Genomic DNA, 18,817 nt, shown 5'->3' with positions numbered 1-18,817 from the left:
TGGAGATTTATTTTCACAGCCTTCTTTGATCATATTTACCAAGGGTGCCAATAATTCTGACCACGACTGTAGGTATATGCTATGAATTATTGTCATTTTCGTTTTTATTAATATTCAAATAAAATCAGAAATATTTGTATTAAATATGTTGACAGTATTTATTTTTATGCTATTTAATTAATTGTAAGAAATATATAAATATAATTTATTATTATTATATATATTTATTATATTATTATTTTTGTTGTTGTTATTGTTATTATTATTATTATATTAAATATACAATACTTATGAATTTAATGATGACTCCATTTGTCAACTTTTGTTTTTATTAATTTTATTTTATTATTTGGCACATTTATAAACAAAACGATTTATATTATTATCAAATGTTTTCGCAAATTTATTATTTACACTAATAATAATACAAATAATTGTAATAATATTAACAACAACAACAACAACACAATAATAATATGCTAATAATAATATATTATTATTATTATTTATTAATTAATGATAAATAATCGCTGTTAAAAACCTCTGTAAGAAAAAAAACCCTTTAACGTATACTACTATTATTTCTAAACATGTTTTAAAATGCTGGAAGTAATGTTTATTATTACTATTATTATTGATATTTTGTCAATAGAGAACACTGTTCATCCACTCAGTTTTCTGATTTTTGATCGTACAGGAACAGAAACCTGCCTGACAACTGACTGGGGTCGTGAGCTGAAAGACTTTACCAATCAATTTAATTTAGAGGTCCCTGTGGTAATCATCTGATACAAACAAACAAAGGTTTGCATACTAATGAGAGAGGGGGAATGATAGCATCTGTAGCAATTACGACTATAACTAATCATGTTTTGTGGTTTTTAATCACCAGAGGTATTTATCTGTAGCTACCACAGTTTACAGTTGAAAGTCAACCAGAGAGAGAGAGAGAGAGAGAGAGAGAGAGACAGAGAGAGAGAGAGAGAGCGAGAGAGAGAGAGAGAGAGAGAGAGTGTGGACCATACTGCCCTCTTTTGGTAAAATCGCCCAACAGTAGCAGTTATAATAGATAAACAGCACAGCATCCAGCGAGGGGCTTCCAGAAGGGCAGCGCTGAGGGAAAGAACAACACGTAAAGCACCAGAAGGAGGAGTTTCTCTTCAAACACTGCATTCAGACAAAATGAAAATCACTTTCACAGGTTTGGCCAGTTTTGTGGCCATCTTTGGTGTCCTCAGCTTTGTAAGTCTCGTTCTGGCAATTGGAACCGATTTTTGGTACATCATTGACACTTCTAAGAGAGAAAACAGCTCATCGGTGTCTCTGAGCTCACATTCTGGACTGTGGAGGACTTGTAACTGTAAGTCACTTTACATGTTTGTGTTTGACATTTTGCTTGTGATTTTTTTAATGCATGAGGTTTTCATGTAGATGGATGAAGTTATTCTCTCTTTGCAGTTCATAACCAATGCTGGACATTTATGAATCCTTTTGGAACAGGAAGAAACTTATCAGAATCGCAAAGGCAGATACTAAGTAAGATCTATGTGTCATATACTCATATCTCATGATTTCGTATTTGTTAATAAGCTTCACTCAGCAAACACTTGTTGCAGAAGTATGTAATCTGTTTAGTTTAAAACTCCTTGGTGTGGCTTTATACTACTGCAGTATACAGTATATGCTCTTGTGTTTTATTCTTTCAATGTTTAAATATTAATTTACAAGGTTTTGGTAAAGTATCTGATATGAAATAAAAATATACATTTTTTTAGACTAATTGTTCTGTAAAGCAATAATAAAACATACCTAAACAACTATATATTTAGCAGAAAGCATTTAATAATATTTAATAATAAACTGTGTGTGTATATATATATATATATATATATATATTAGATTTAAAAAATAGCTAAAAACACTAATGTTCAGGTTCTTGTTCTTAATTTTTTTCACATGAATTATTGACATTCAACCAAGACCATGTTCTTTCTATGTTGAAAAAATCTTTCATTTACGACTAGCAGAGGAGCGAAACTTGACACATCAACAGGAAGCCACACCGTTTATAACCTGTTTGCACTACAGAAACAGGTGCAAAATCACAACATACAGCCTTATAAGATATTTTGACAATTTGACAACAAATACAGTAACAGAAAAATTACAATAATATTACAGTAATAATAAAAATGACAATATTAAAAGGGATTCCTCAATACGTCAGTGTTTTTGTTTTGTTTTTCCCCTTGCCATTTAAAGTTTTTAAATAAAATTCAACATCAGAAGTTTAAAAAGAAGTCATTTTGCATGTATATTTGCATCCTACAGTTAGAGGCACAGAAAGAAATTAAAATATGTATTTAAATTCATAGACTACGAGAACAAGGAACAATGCGAGAACAATGTTTTAAGGCCATTTTCACCTGAATGCCATCATTAACATTTCTTATATGCTAAGAAATTGAACATAATACCTTCCAATTGCCCTATTATCTTTGGATTGTCATGGAAACACTCTTCAATCAGAGGGCAGAAACAGCTGTGGTAGAAACACAGCTGCAAAAAGTGCACCACAGTGAACCATGGCATGCGTTTCTCCGCTAATATTGTGGGCCCACCTGCCAGCACACCCTGCAGCATTATTTCCTTTGTTTTGATTTGTCTTTTTTTCATAATTTCAACGTGGCTGTTGGCCATAGCCTATACTAATGTACAACATCACTCCAAATTTCACGTCTTTTTAGTGCCAAACAATCACCAGGAATAATTTATTTTGTTTTAGACTGAGCCAATAAATGTAGAATTGCAATTGCAGCTCGCAAAATGTGTTAATAATTTATAGTATTGATGACTGTAGAAAAGCCATTAAGAAAAGCAAAAGTAAATTGAGATACAAAATGTCTCCAACCAAAAAAAAAAAAAAAAGTCTTTTTATCCATCCCGTACATCATACACAATCAAATAATATTCCTGTCTGAGTCATTCAAGGCATTTGTGTAGGACTGAATGAGATTTTAAAATTCACATGCTCTCTGTCCATACCTGAAACATTGTCTGTACCTGCCACAAGAGATTGTAATGAGGTTGTAAAACCAAGATTATCTCAGATTCATAGATAGAAGATAGAAGATAGAATGAGCTTTATTGCCAGGTATGTTTACACATACGAGGAATTTGTTTTCGTGACAGAAGCTTCCACAGTGTAACAGAATGACAGTGACAGAACAAAAAACGCAGATAATAAAAAATAGAACAAGTAAATAAGGAATAAAAATATATAAATTGACAGTTGTATGTGCAGGTATATTACAATAGACAGTTTTTGTATGTACAGGTACTGTATATTATGTGCGGGGAGAGGGGGGTTGCTGGAGGTGTGAATGGTTGTGTGGAGAGGTGTTCAGGGCGGGTGTGGGGTGTCTTTTCAAACCTGCAGTAGAACTCGTTCAGATCGTCTGCCAGTTGTTGATTCACCGCAGTGCTGGGGGATGGTGTCTTGTAATTGGTGATTTCTTTTAGACTTTTCCACACTGATGCCGAGTCGCATGACCCCTAAACTGGCTCGATTGGATTTAGTTTCTGTTCTGCTTTGAACAATAGATTCAATAAGTCTGGGTTGCCAGGCTGCTGCTTTGATTAGATAGTAGCCGCTGCACAAAGCTTAGATAAATTCCCCCCGGAACGTAGTTCAATATGTCTTTCCCTGCATCTGTGCTGGATTGTTGGCCTATAGATAATCCTCGGATAAACAGTAAAAGAAACACCTTATATGTGTCCAACATAATCGTGGGCAGCTTGTTTTTGAAATGTTTATGGCTGCTACAAGAATAGTGCAGAATCAGTTCGGAAAAGCAGTGAAAGTAGATTGAAATATGCCTGTCCAATTCAATCACCTAGACATATTGTGGCTGTTCCAGAATGAAAATAATAGCTGGCCTGATTATAATATGACAGTGTGATCTTTGACTTGATCGTGAATGACAGCCTGTCACTGTCTGTACTGCCTGTTGTGTTTCTTTGCAGAAAATGTCCAAACATGTCAATATGGAGCTCAACAATTTGAATTGGGCTTTGCATTAGCGTAAAAAGTAGACTAGTCAATCAACATTTTTACTAAAGTGAAAAAAATGCAATCTAAATGTCTGTGTCCTTCTGTATAAGGGCATTTAAATTCATACATCATATTACAACAAAAACAGGTTTTGGTCTTTCTTGTCTCCTTCACATCCCATCATGACTAACAGCCTTTTGTGGTCCATAATGAAGCCATTAAAGAAAATCCATCACTTTGAACATGCTGTACTATCATTAATCTTAATGCTTAATAGATGCACAAGGACGGGCCGTCTTTCTTTTAAAACCCTCTAATCAATACAAACTCTGGTCTCTAATTATCTTGGCAAGCATGTTCGGCAATATAAAATACATGTGTATGTTTACATAAATGATATAAATAGGGCCTATATACAATTTTATTTATTTAAAATTATATTTATGGCAAATAAAAAATATATTACATTTAAAATAAATGTATGTTTTTGAAATAAGCCTCACCAAGTCTGCATCTATTTAATCAAAAATACAGTAAAAATGTATATTATGAAATATTACTTTTAGAATGCAATTTATTCCTGTGATGGCAAAAAATAAATAAAAAATCAGTGGCCATTATTCTAGTCTTCAGTGTCACATGATCATTCTAATGTGCTCAGGAAACATTTCCTATTTCAGAATTCTTACATAAAATAGAACACTCAAAAGAACAGCATTTATGTGAAATGTTTTGTAACATTATAAATGTATTTACTGCCAATTCAGTGCATCTTTGCTTAATAAAAGTATGAATTACTTAAAAAAACATCTAGATACATGCATATATAAACAACTATGCATTTATCTTACAAAACTTAATTTATTAACATACGCACGGTGATTGTCTACATCTACAAAAAAAAATTTCAATGTTTTGCTATCAAAATCCTGTTCCGAAATTAATATTCTGTTTGTACATTTTTATAGATATTTTTATAAAGTACTTACAAAGTCTCAAGAGCTGCGTTTTGACCGTCCAGTCTACACAAAGAAAGTCAAATGAGCTTTTTACATTCACTCACCTGCGTCTCCTAGGCTGGCTCCCAGCTTTTTCCTTTAATAACGATAGGCTAATTATTATTACTGGTCTACTCAAAGAGCATAGGTTTAAGTCATTATGAACCCAGTGGTTAGATAGCCTGTGAATGAGTGGTATGGAAGCCTATGACATCTATGAAATATTCTTATTCTACATGAATACATTCATATGTGACCTCATATTTTAATAGCCTAACATCAAAACTGTCAAAAATATGCCAGCTGCTATGTGCATCTGGGGAAACTGTGGCACAAATGGCAACTTCATACAATGTCTCTCATCACACATCACACAATGGGGAACAAACATCATTGCATAAAGCTTTGAAATGATGCTGGTTAGCCTTGTTGATTACCATTCCGAATGAATAAACAAAATCTTTCAATGCCACAAAAGTTTTCAGAAAAGTAGACAGACAAAATTAATTGGGCCCAATGGTCAGGCTGTGATGGTTTGTTGCGCCAAACATAAAAGTAACGATTTTCAAATTAGTCCAATTTGCATGACAAAGACTGGACCAAAGAGGGAAAAAATCTGCATGAATCCACTGGGATTGTGACTGGCACTGACACATCCAGACCTCTTCTCTTTCCAGACATGCAAGGAACGTTCATCGTCCTGCTGCCTCTCAGTGTGATCGTGCTGTTTATCGGAGGAATGCTGGGCTTCATCAGTATGTTGGCACGAGCCTACCTGCTGCTCCTCCTGACCGGAGTGCTGCTTCTGTTCGGTGGTGAGCGTCACTCTCGCGTTCACCTCTGATTGATCCTCTTGTGCGGCATGAATATTCATTCTGCCAACATCACGCTTGACAGAGCAAGACAGTTTTGATAGTAATGAATAAACTTCACAACAAAAACCAGATGGAAAAAAGTAGTCCCAATATTGACTGATAAGATTTAAATGGTTCACTTAGTCTTTAGCATTTTGTTTATGTTTGTATTTTATATTATTTATATTATATTGTTTAGCATAAAATATTCATAAATGCTCTTGGAAATAAATGTTTTTGCAACAGCTGTATGCATTTTAAGAGATATTTAATCCATGAACGTCTTGGCAAAATCACGGCAACCCATATGGCAACCCATATTTTGCCAAGACGTTCATGGATCAACATTACTGCCCAAAAACATAGACCTATCCCTACCCCTAAACCTAACCCATAATGTATCCCTAAAATCAATCAGAGGGAAATTATAGCTGAATAACAAGGGTGCAGAAACACTTAACCCTTGTTGTAAACCTAAAACAGATATTTCCTGTAAATGTATCTCACAATTCTGATTGGTTGATTGGGATGTTGTTCCAGGATCAACAAGGACATTGATCCAGGAACATGTTGTACTCGATGAAATCACATTCAGCGTTTGGGAAGAGCCTTTTTCTTTGCATTCTTCTCAGTTCTATTTATGATATAACTTTAAAAGGGGGACTTGGGGGCATTGACAATGGAATAGATTTTTATCCAGACCCATTTAACTGTTGCTACTCTTTTACACAGACACTGGTTCAATGAAATACCTACCCACATCATTTGTGAGAAAATACACTTGAAATCCCTCTCAGGATAAAAGCCTGTCTTTTTCAAGATTCACTCAGTACCTATGACACAAAAAAAAACATTGTATGTTGCTTTGCAGACACCATGGCAACAACTAAACCAAACATGGCCTCTGAACTTAATCAGATTGATATGAAAACATGCAATCATTGTAAAGCAGCGATCAATGGCCCTAAATGTCACCAGATCACAGCCAATAAATGACTGAATTTAGGAATTGATGGGCTCTGATGATGATGGGGGTTCTCAAACGTCATGGGCTTTTTAAAGTAAAAAGGGCACCAGCGTGAATGGATTGCTTTTAAGTACAATGATGAAGTACTCATTGTGGAGGGCTGTGTTAGACTAGCATTTCATTGTCACTGCTGCATAGACGGCGGAACAAAAGGTGTGGTGGTTCATTCACAAAATGTGTGTTTCCATTGACAAAGATAAATTGAAATGCCAGTCAAACTTTTGGACACAGCTTCTTCTTTATTTTTACTATTTTACACATTTTAGAAGTATAGTAAAGTCATAAACTATAAAATAACACAAATGAACATAAGTGAGCTTAATAACAAACAAAAAATAAATAAATAAATTGCAATGCTTTTTTTAAACTATCAAAAAAACTTAGATCTGGTCAAACTAAAGTTTTGACTAATTGTGAAATATTATGAATTATTCCATGGTCTGCCTGAATACTGGATTCTGATTGGCTGGCAGGTATGCAGTAAAACCGTTTAATGCACAGGTAGTTCCAAGTCAGTTTAATCACCGTTCTATATTAATGCGCTGCTTTAATTAATGCACAATAACCAACACACACACACACACACACACACACACACACACACACACACACACACAGACTGAGGGAGAGAGAGAGAGGTCTGAGATCTCGCTGCGCACACAGATAAACTTGTTGTCAACGCTTCCCCGAGATTTTTTATTAATAAAATAGCCTAGATACTAGATCGCTACAATATATTCCTCAGCAACGAGGTGTTAAAATAAAGCAATAAGCCCCGTGAAGCCGTGGTTTACAGTGAATTTATAACAGCTAAGGGGCGTTGTTAGGCACGGCGTGAAGCGGAGTAAAACGGTTATTCCATATATGTAGCAAGGTTTCATAAAACAAAACAAAGCAAATAATATGTAATGATATTAATAAAACATTATTCTTCCGCCAAACAATGTAGTTCCTCAGAATCAGTTGTGGTTACAACAAAGTGGTTGCCGAGCTACACACAGACGTAAACAAAGGTGTATGTTTGTAGAGTAATTTACAACAGCTTCGAACGCGGCTCAACCAATCAGAATGTTCTGTTGCTAAAAACTGAATTTCTTTTTCCAGTTTTTTAAAGGGATAGTTCACCCCCCAAAAAATTACAATTCTGTCATTTACTCGCCCTTCACTTGTTCCAACCCTGTAGAAATTTCTTTCTTCTGTTGAACACGAAAGGAGAATATGGGGAAAAAAAACAAAAAAAAACAGTTGACTGTAGTCATTGACTTCCAATGTATTTTTTTGTGCATACTTTTGAAGACAGTGGCTACCGTCAACTGTTTGGTTACCAACATTCTTCAAAATATATTCTTTTGTGCTCACTCAAAGAAACTCATACAGATTTGGGATGACCTGAGGGTGAGTAAAAGGTGGCAGAATTTTCATTTTTGGGTACTATCCCATGCAATGTGTGAGCCAGCTGAACTCCCTTGGCTCAACTGGAAAGAGACTGACAGATCTGAGCAGACCGCTGTTTTGATGGTGTCTGGGAGGCTCAGTTGTTTACATTTTTTGGGGAGATAGACCCATGAATGGCATACTTATTGTAGTCAACTCAGTGAACAATAAACTGGGTAAAGAGAATGTATTTTGACATAAAACAATTGTAAAAGCGTAATTTATCAGGTGTGATTCCTGTCCGGGATCAGTATAATGTAAGAATTTAGAGCTTGCTGTCTTCTACAATATAAATCCAGTGGAGAATGTCTTACAAACATCTGTCTTCCTGCTCTGTTCCTTACAGCTGTGCTCTCAGTGGCTGGAATTTGTGTCTACATGGCTTACTCTGCGGCTGCCTTCAAAGAGGCTGTGGGCAACTCTGGCCACAAAACCCTGGAGGACATTGAGATTTACTTTGGCTGGTCTCTAATTCTAGCCTCTGTTTCTTTTGTTGGAGAACTCTGTACCGCCGTGGCGTTCCTGCTTACCTCAGCCAGAGTGAGCCAGCTGACCAATCAGGAAGAACATGAATACTGACACGCTATGAATCAGGACTGTTCTAAGGACAGGAGAGGATTACACCATATGAAGGCACTGAAAGTGACATTCAAACACTGAAAATTAAATCGATGTTTACATATTTATATTTTAAAAGGATAATGAACATTTTAGTACATTTCAGTGTTCAATTTTTAGTAAGGTCAAGGGTCAGCCTTTGAAGTTATTAGAGGTTCCTCAACTAACTGCAGGGGGTTTGTGAAATTTATTATAGAAATACCAGTGCTAAACTAAATTAATTAAAATGTATAATAATAATAATAATAATAATAATAGGTAACACTTTAGTATAAGGACCAATTCTCACTATTAGCTAGTTGCTTATTAGCAATTACATATTGGCAGTTTATTAGTGTTTATAAAGCACATATTCTGCATGACCATATTCTACATCCTACCCACTACCTAAACTTAACAGCAAATTAGGAGTTTATTGAGGCAAATGTCATAGTTAATGGTTTGTTAATGGCGAGAATTGAACCTTAAAATAAAGTGACTTAATAAGAATAATAAATAAATGTGAAAATGTAAAAATATCTTCAAGTAACTAATTAAGGGGGTTGAGCTGACAAAAAAAGCATGGGAACCCCTGATGTATAAAAGCAACTTTTGTCAACTATTGCAACTGATTTTTTTTTTCTCAGTATATTTGCATATTGTCTTTTAATTGTGCTAATTATGTCCATTTTGTCTGTTTAGTACTTTGTGTCTCTCTGGGACTTTTTCAAATCACAATAAAAGATAAGTTTTGCCTCTGTATGTTGTCATTTCATATGGATTTTAAAATAAAATTTTGATGGATCTTTATATTCTTTTCTTAATTAATTATTTTTTTGAGAGAGGTCTTGCCCTCTGATTGATGCCAACTGCCCTTTTTTAATGCCAATTTATTTACCAACATACATGCTGATTTACATGTAGAGTGCTAATTTAGACCTTAGATAAGACAAAACTCATCAGTTCCTACCAATTTGCCTGCTTAACAATCTGACCTTGTTACTTAAATCTAGATCTTGCTAAATAAATATTCACGGTTATACAGTTTATTAAGACTAAAATCTTAAATCTTTCCATCTTTACTGAATTAAATTATGACTATTGCACGGATGAAAGCAGATGCTTCACCCTCTCCAGGTGGCTGGATCTGTGTCCCTCATTTGTGATAAAATCATTATGTAAATGGACGACAGACATTGAATTATTCCGGAAATTACACCGCAATTTTACAAATAACCTTGCTGCATCTGACTGATAGATAGCTGATTTCTACAATTACTGATCTAGGAGACTTGTAGAAAAGATCCTTTAGGATATTTAATGCTTTTAAGGTACTGTCAGGGCTGGAGGTTTCTTGCTACAGAGGTTTCATCAAATATTTTGATCTCGGTGATCTAAGAGGTGGAAAGTATTGATCTTGGGCTTGTGTGAGATGACTCGGAAGTAATACAAAAAATCACAGTGTAAACAAAGAGTTGATGAATGACTTGAAGAGAATCAGCTTGAGCTTAAATCTCAAAATCGAAATCTAAAAAAGTACGTAAATCTTTTCAGCGAATTTTTGTCTGTTTAAATCATAAGACAATGAGACAATGGAAATGTAATTTGATGATTTGACAGGGTGAAAAATGATCAGTGGGTTTGATATTATTTGTCAATAGAATGAAACTGCAAATACTACTTAAAAAATCCAAAGTGCAGTCTTGAATATATGAATATGGATTTTATATTATGATTTAAATTATCATGTAGTTTCTCATAATTAGCAAAATGCCAACTTAAAATGATTTTGAATGGAGAATAGCTTATAAATCACACTGAAGGATATGGCAACTATGTATACACAAGACAATGACAAACTATTAGGTTCGCTTATTAAAGGAGCAGTTCAACCAAACGTGAATTTACTCACCTTCAGGCCATCCAAGATGTAGATGAGTTTGTTTTTTTAATCAGAAAAGTTTTGGAGAAATTTAGCACTACATCACTTGCTCACCAATGGATGTTCTGCAGTGAATGGGTGCCGTCAGAATGAGAGTCCAAACAGCTGATAAAAACATCACAATAATTCACAAGCAATCCACAAGAATGTAGTCCATCAGTTAACGTCTTGTGAAGCGGAAAAACTGCATGTTTGTAGAAACAAATCCATCATTGATTCGTTTTAAGTTGAAAATGTTGCTTCTGGCCAAAATAATCCATAATAATGGTTCTTCCAGTGCAAAAATGTCCATTCCTAGTTCTCCTCTCACATCAAAATCTACATATATATATATTTGCAGGCCTGGACTGGCCATCGGGAGCACTGGGAGAATTCCCGGTGGCCTGGCAGCTGATTTGGCCCGCTGCCCTATTTTTTATTTATTGATGTTTTAGTTATTATTATTATTAATATTTTATATTTATGTCTTCTCATTGTACCAAAGTGATCAGTGATTTTTTAAATTCGATAATAAATCGATAATAAACTATAAATTGGTTAGTCTTGACTGTCAGCGCTGCGCTATACGAATCAGCTCACGTGTGTTCCGCGCTTCCGTCAAATAATTCTGAACAGAACCGATGCGCGGGACTCGATGAAGGAGAGGAAGCGGACAGAAGAAGCAGTGAAATGTAGCAACATCACTGACCTGTTCAGGGCTTCAAGTGCAGGTCAGTTTCATCTTTAAATATGTTAGATAGTTTTGTCTTTATTAACCTAGTTGAGTATTAAACTGCTAGTAGCACCCCATTATTATCATCATTCAGAATGCTGTGCTAAAGGATGTAAATATCGATTGTAAAGTTACATTAAAAAATTTAGCAGAGACAGATATTGTCACGACTGCTGCTACGGCGAGGAGCGAGGAACAAGGAGACGTAGGAATAAACTCAGATTACAGTCTTTAATGGACAAAACAAAGGAATCCACGTAGCACAAACAGGGAACCAGAAGACATTAGACACCGGACGCCAGACACTAGGAAACACAGGGTTTAAGTAATCTGGGAGGAAACAAGGGAATTGGGGAAACACAGATTGGATCAAATAAACACAATCAGGGCAGGAAGAGGAAACTAACCAAATATGGGCATTGTTCCAAATGATTAGTAATGGCTTCTAAAGGATTTATTAATACTTGAGTAATTACTATTGGGTTACCATGACCACTTTAGAAGTAATTATGCGGTATTTGTTGTTAGTAAAAAAATTAGCTATTAAAATGTTAATATTGTAGCACTCATTTGTTCCTGTGTAGTTATAAACATTTTGGTAACACTTTAAAATACTGTTCTGTCATTAATGAATTTCACATGGTCCCCAGGATTACCTGAGCACCTATTTTTATTTTATTTTATTAATGTGTTGATGAGGGCTTTAGGTGAGAACATCTAATTTTTGCGTACATGAACACATAATAAGGGCCTGTTTGCTTTATTTATTCAAAATTCATACCAATGGCACTTTAAAATATTTATTACTTATGTTTTTTTTTTCCACTTCAAAATGCAGTTTAACCTGTCCAAGGTTCAAACATAAATTCTTGCTCAGTATCTTCATATATTGCAAGGATGATACTGTCACGGTGCTACTGTGTTGGAGTGCGGAGCGAGGAGACGAAGAGTACATCAACACAGAAGATTTTAATAACTTCAAGGGAACCAGGAAAACACACGTTGCAAGGGTAGACATACAGACATTCAATACCGAATGACCAAACAATGAAAAACACAGGGCTTAAGTACTCTGAACTAAATGGGGAACACCTGGAAATAATGCCATAATAGAAATAGGAAAGACCTGGGACAAATTAACCTAATCAGGGAACAGGAACAGAAGACCAAATAAGGGCACAAACATAACATGGAGCACGTGGGGAACAAAACGAAACACAAGACAGAAACAGAGTCTGACATAACGCCCCCCTCCGGAAGGCGTGTCCTCACGCCACATAACATCAACGGGGATGGGAGGGGGGGCGCCTTGGAGGTCCCTCAGGACAGACTCATATGGAACAGGGACGCCTCCAAGGCAGTACCAGATCCGGGCACCATGGCGGAGCAGGTAGCTCGGGAAGCCATGGCGGATCAGGGAGCCCGGGGAGCCATGGCGGAGCCGGGAGCTCAGGAGGCCATGGCGGAGCAGGCAGACCAGGGAGCCATGGTGGAGCTGCCTCCGAGGCCGAGGCCCCAGCCCCTGCCCCAGCCTCTACGGCTGGCGTCCTACTACCCCCCTCAAAAAAAATACTTGGGGAAGATTACGGGCTCCGAGGCCCTCCGTGGGCCAGACATAGGAACATGAACCCTCCGTGGGCTAAACTCGGGAACAGGAGCCCTCCCTGGGCTAAACACAGGAACTGGAGCCCTCACTGGGCTAAACTCGGGGACAGGAGCCCTCACTGGAGTGAGCTCTGGGACTGGAGCCCTCACTGGAGCAAGCTCTGGGGCTGGAGCCGACACTGGAGCGAGCTGACACTGGAGCGAGCTCTGGGGCTGGGATGAGGGCTGTGAACAGTCTTTTTCTTCTCATCCTCCTCCCTTGGTTACGGGTGAATAGGGCGGCCGGCGGGCTGGAGAGTGCCGCGGCCGGCAGGCTTGACTGAGGAACGGCCTGCGGACTTGGGAATGCCGCTGCCGGTGGGCTGGAGAGAGCCGCGGCCAGTGGGCTTGACTGAGGAATGGCCGGCGGGCTGGAGAGAGCTATGGCCGGCGGGCTTGACGGCGGGCTGGTTCTGGATCGGGGCCGGACGCTTTCCAGATCCCATCCCTTTAGCTTAGTCCTGTGGTGTCTGGGAGGTCCACGGGGCGATGGTAATTAGCCCCGAGCCAGAAGAGTGAGTTGATGGTAACGTCATCCAACACCGTCGCCACGAGTTTTAGCGCCTTAGCCCGCATAGAAGGGGAGATCTCTGTGGGCTAAGGCGGAATAACTAGCGGCGATTTCCATAATCGCGGGGGGAGCAAAGGAAAACAAAAAACACGGAAAAGAAAACGGGGAGAAGGGACTCCGCTTACTGTTATCGGTCCGGTGTTCTGTCACGATTGCTGCTACGGCGAGGAGCGAGGAACAAGGAGACGTAGGAATAAACTCAGATTACAGTCTTTAATGGTCAAAACAAAGGAATCCACGTAGCACAAACAGGGAACCAGAAGACATTAGACACCAGACGCCAGACACTAGGAAACACAGGGTTTAAGTAATCTGGAAGGAAACAAGATTCCTCCCAGCATTCCCAAGCCCGCAGGCCGTTCCTCAGATATATTTTTTTATATATATATTTTTTTTTTATTTTACATTTTACCTTATTTGTATATTTGTATAGTTGTATTTTATGTTTAATCTGTATATCTGTATTTGTTCTACTGTTAGTGTTATCTGTATGCACCAAGGGTCTGAGAGTAACGCTATTTCAATTCTCTGTGTGTATGTGCTGTACATGTGGAAGAATTGACAATAAAGCAGACTTGACTTGACTTGACTTGACTTGACTTGAACAAGGGAATTGGGGAAACACAACTGGGATCAAATAAATACAATCAGGGCAGGAAGAGGAAACTAACCAAATATGGGCATGGAGAAACTAGGGCAAGGAAGGCACATGGGGAGCAAAACACACACAAGACAGAAACAGAGTCTGACAGATATTCACATGGATTTATTGTACAGGGAGGGTGGGAGCTAGACCAGACAGCATTCATTCAACCTTGATTACAGCGTAATCTGTAGACGCTTTGATTATATTCTTAGAACTGATAAAAAGCTCCACATCCTTTTTTTCCTGAGGCCTTTGCTACATTCTGCGATCTTTGTCTCCCTCTGCTGGTGGATAGAAGTAGTGCCTTTCTTTTGTTTTGAATTTTGAATCTCTATTTTATGCTTGAAGAAACACCTCCACCAATATGAACAGTTTTTCTAGCAATATTTATTGGGCCTCCTCCTTAACTATTTTTTTGTAATGTTTTACAGTAAAAGATATTTTAACATCTGTAGAATAATTGACCTTAGTAACTAATTAGTAACTGTGTGTGTGTGTGTGTACAAAAAAGACACAGATGACTGTAATTATAAATCTTTACCAAGCTTTGCCACTATCCTTCAAACCACTAGTACAGTTTTAAAGAATGAGCCAAAAAACTGTATTAATAATTAATAATGTATTATTAATTATGTTATAATATATAATTATTAAAAAATGAATAATGTATTTTGCAGTGTATGGATTTATGCGTGCATGCCTGTCACAGTATTTGTGTCACAATTATCCCCGCTTGGATAGATTAATTCATTCATTCATTCTACATACTGCAGTATAATTAAAGGAATATTCCAGCCAGGATAAGTACATTTTCAGCTCTGACAGTTTGGCTTTTTGCACCTGAGAATCTCTGCACACTGCATTGAAATCCACCTGGTGGCGGTTCCAGATAGTACATAACCAGCCCAACACCGCATGCACCACATCAGCCTTCATCTGTTGTCTCCTCTCACTGTGGCAGGCCCCTCACCTCCCAGTAAACCCCAGCCTAAAGACCGTTGCTTTGAGAGATACGAATATTTACCACTTTGCAAGCGCGCAAGCTCCAGCGGCCAAGCTGTTTTGTTGTAAAAAAGTGAGCGGGGTCTGCGCGCGAGGGCCAGAAGCAGCCGCACTTCACACTGGCATCAATTACTGCGAGCAGTTTGCAAATAAACACAGCTGCTGCCTCTCATAAATTCTGTGCGTAATTACGCACTGCAGATGCATGCTGGGAGGCGATGAGATGCAGAGGCGATGAGATGCAGGCAGACGTTATTTATCCCATGAAGTCACTGGTGCTGCAGACAAGATGGAGCTGATCAAATATTAAAGAGCAGCATATGGAGGTGCTGGGTGTGAGGAGGCCAACAGCAAGGTAGGAAGAGAAGAAAGAGTCAGAGAGAGAGAGAAGGAGTGGGTGTGAGACAGATAGAGACAGAGGGAGGGAGGAAGAATGAGGAAAGAGTGGGTGTGCGTGAGATGGGAGAGATGGAGGAGTTAATGATACAGAGAGGAGGAAAAAAGAGGCTAGATCGCTTGCCATGTCAAACCACAGTCGACCTAGATGTCAGCGGTATGGAGATAGGGCTTGTGATGTAGGCTACACTATTTGGGCAAAGGAGTCTGGAACTGATGGGATTGAGGCTGGGGAGCAGGAGGAGGGAGGAGCGGCCCTCCTTATCCTCATCTACTGTCATTACGAAGCATCACTTAGTATGTGTTTATGCTACTACCACTGCTGGCTGTGATATAGATAAGTTACGTCTGAGGGGCCGTTCACACGGAAAGCCTTTTGCACTCCACTATGGTTCTTTTCAATTGGTTTTCTATGTAAACACTCCCTATTTTTTAATTCAACTGCCATTGCATTTTAAATGCAAAAACGTGTTCGATATGAATGTCCCCTTACAACATTTTAGTTGTGATGCTGCTACACAAATCACATGTTCTCTTGAAGGCCGTTCACACAGAATGCGAGGCAAAGCACGAGAAACGAAATAGTACACGGAGTCTCGAAGTTAAAACGCGCGAAACATTGAAAAAGCATGGCAACGGTCAAAGACGTACGTTCGTCAAGCGGATGTTTACATAGAAAAAAAAAAATCAAAAGAACACAAACGTGTTCAGTGTGAATATTCTTCACATATCTGCACGGCATTCTCGACGCTGGCAGTTTTTTCTCTCTGTATGACCAGCAGGTGGAGATAGAACACTGAGAATGAACGTGTTGAACGTTTGAAACTCTCAGCTAGTGTGGATCAAGTGAGAAGGGTCGATGAGAAGAGCTAGTAAAACAAAAATAAATGACAATAGTGGTAATGAACTCTTTCCATCCGACCGGCACCACTACACTATAGATAATAAAACCAATCAGCGTTTCATCTCACACTAGTGATATTTCATGAGAGAGCATTTATGGAATATTGAGCCATTGGATTGTGCATAACGTGTTCCTGTAAAAACATATGAATGATATTCTATTGTGCTTCTAAAAGCATTTTGAGTGATGCACACGGAACTAAAGGCTGCACGTTTGTTTCTTTTTTAGAGAGAGAGAGAGAGACAAAGGAAAATGTAATAATGTAATGGAAATGCCTTGCTTCCGTAAAGAAATGTTTAAGAAAAATATTTTGGTAAGAGGACGGGAGAGGAACATGTCTTTTCTTGAATGTCTCCATATTATCAGACCATGAAAATCAGAGTTTCTATGCTCATGTATTCCATGCATTTCACAATGGAATCACTGCTCACATTCTGAACTGCACAAATCAGATGCAAATCTCATGCATGAGATTTTATTAGACATGTGAAGACCATGATTTGTGACTAAATGTGCCCAAACAAATAAGCAACGGCACACTGCGAGGGATTTCATGAGGGTCTCGAGGGTTGTGTTCTAAAAAGTAGCCCACTATTAAACGTGCTCACAACTTTGCATGATAATCCATAATTGAAAACAATAGTTAAAATATGCTCCTACCGGTGTTTTACCCAAACCCAGTGCCCTTGGGAAAATGTGAACAGATGTTCTTGAACTCTACAAATAAAATGAGTGACAGCAAAAATAAAATAATGAGTGCGTTTTGTTATGCTGAAATGTGAGAACACCAAATTCTGTATTTAAATGCAATACCTATATTTAATGGATCATAGTCATTCTAGAATATGTATTTAATAGATTTAATTTAAAAGTAAATTACATGTCTGGATGAATGAAGTCCATAATTACAACATTTTCCATTAGGCCCTTTTCCTTTTTCTTTTAACACAAAAACCAAAGAATGGCATTTAGACATTAAGGGTCAATTTCACAGCATTAATGTAATTTTTTTGTAATAACACCATCAATAACAGCCGACACTACTCCACATATTAGAAACCACATCACTTCCTCCAGCTCCTAAGGCACTGTGTTACATAACCTCCCTGTAATGGTGATGGTTCATAGAAGGATGGGAAATGAGAATATGCATCTCTATACTCACACCACAGGATTGTAAAGCTGCTACTTCAGAGGGAGGTTCATTCTTACAATCAGAGGCCCTGTAATATATACCGAGTCATTCTTCGTAATGCTTGTGTTTACAGTAAGAGCAGTTCCCATGTGTGCACACTTGGCCTACTATTAACACTGCAAACTGAGCATACAGTTTGACTAAAAACATGGCTCCCTAGCACTTTTTTTTGCTAATGCAATTATACCCATATGCCTTTTCATAGTGCAGCTTTATACTGCAGATGTTCAAAACGTCTAAAGGCTCTTTTTAGAGGAGACACGACTCTCTTTGGTGTTTCAGCTAATCCTTTATCCCTTCAGCTTTATAAAGATAACTTGTTTCTGCCACCACAGGCATTTGCCAATTTAATAACCGATATTATGGTTTTGAACTAATGCCATTTTCTGTTTCCCACTATGGATACGTTAAATTATTTGATGCAAAGAGAATAGATATTTGTTCATCATAGCTCAAGCGCTCTGTGAAAACAATAAGACCCCTGCTCTATGTGAGATGTGATCGCTGAAACACAATTATCATAACCACGGGCTACATAACAGTTAACAAAACACATTAAACTAAGTAATATCTATCTATATTTATTTTAAAATTAAACATAACATTTAAACTATAGTAATTGTAATGTATAAGATAGATGTTACACACATGAATGGGATGTTATATAGATTTCATTATATTGATATATTAAAAATGTAATTTAAATTACCCCATTATTTATTATTTACTTAAATTGCCACTTTAATTATATATACTTTACAGTATGTTAATTCATATCATATGAATTATTTATATTTCAATTATTTACATTATATATATATATATATATATATATATATAG

General features: G+C 37.5%; 1 protein-coding gene across 1 annotated transcript; it reads left to right on the top strand.

Moving 5' to 3' along the window:
• Window positions 1–1,182: 1,182 nt before the first annotated feature.
• On the top strand, window positions 1,183–8,946 carry LOC107690318 (transmembrane protein 114-like). The gene is made up of 4 exons (XM_016488623.1): window positions 1,183–1,360; window positions 1,459–1,536; window positions 5,730–5,867; window positions 8,714–8,946. The coding sequence occupies exons 1-4, from the start codon at window positions 1,183–1,185 to the stop codon at window positions 8,944–8,946; spliced, it is 627 nt and encodes a 208-aa protein (XP_016344109.1).
• The last annotated feature ends 9,871 nt before the right edge of the window (window positions 8,947–18,817 follow it).

The sequence above is a fragment of the Sinocyclocheilus anshuiensis genome, unplaced genomic scaffold, assembly GCF_001515605.1.
Source record: "Sinocyclocheilus anshuiensis isolate Anshui unplaced genomic scaffold, SAMN03320099.WGS_v1.1 scaffold461, whole genome shotgun sequence".
Taxonomy (NCBI): Eukaryota; Metazoa; Chordata; class Actinopteri; order Cypriniformes; family Cyprinidae; genus Sinocyclocheilus; species Sinocyclocheilus anshuiensis.
Note: the sequence above shows the minus strand (reverse complement) of the source record. Positions and strands in the feature narration are given on the sequence as shown.

What these genes read in the sequence shown, in the direction of transcription:
- LOC107690318 (XM_016488623.1), top strand. Translation starts at nt 1,183, where the DNA reads ATGAAAATCACTTTCACAGGTTTGGCCAGTTTTGTGGCCATCTTTGGT. An exon ending in ACTGTGGAGGACTTGTAACT is followed by an intron (nt 1,361 to 1,458) that starts GTAAGTCACTTT and finishes CTCTCTTTGCAG; the next exon opens with TTCATAACCAATGCTGGACA. An exon ending in ATCGCAAAGGCAGATACTAA is followed by an intron (nt 1,537 to 5,729) that starts GTAAGATCTATG and finishes TTCTCTTTCCAG; the next exon opens with ACATGCAAGGAACGTTCATC.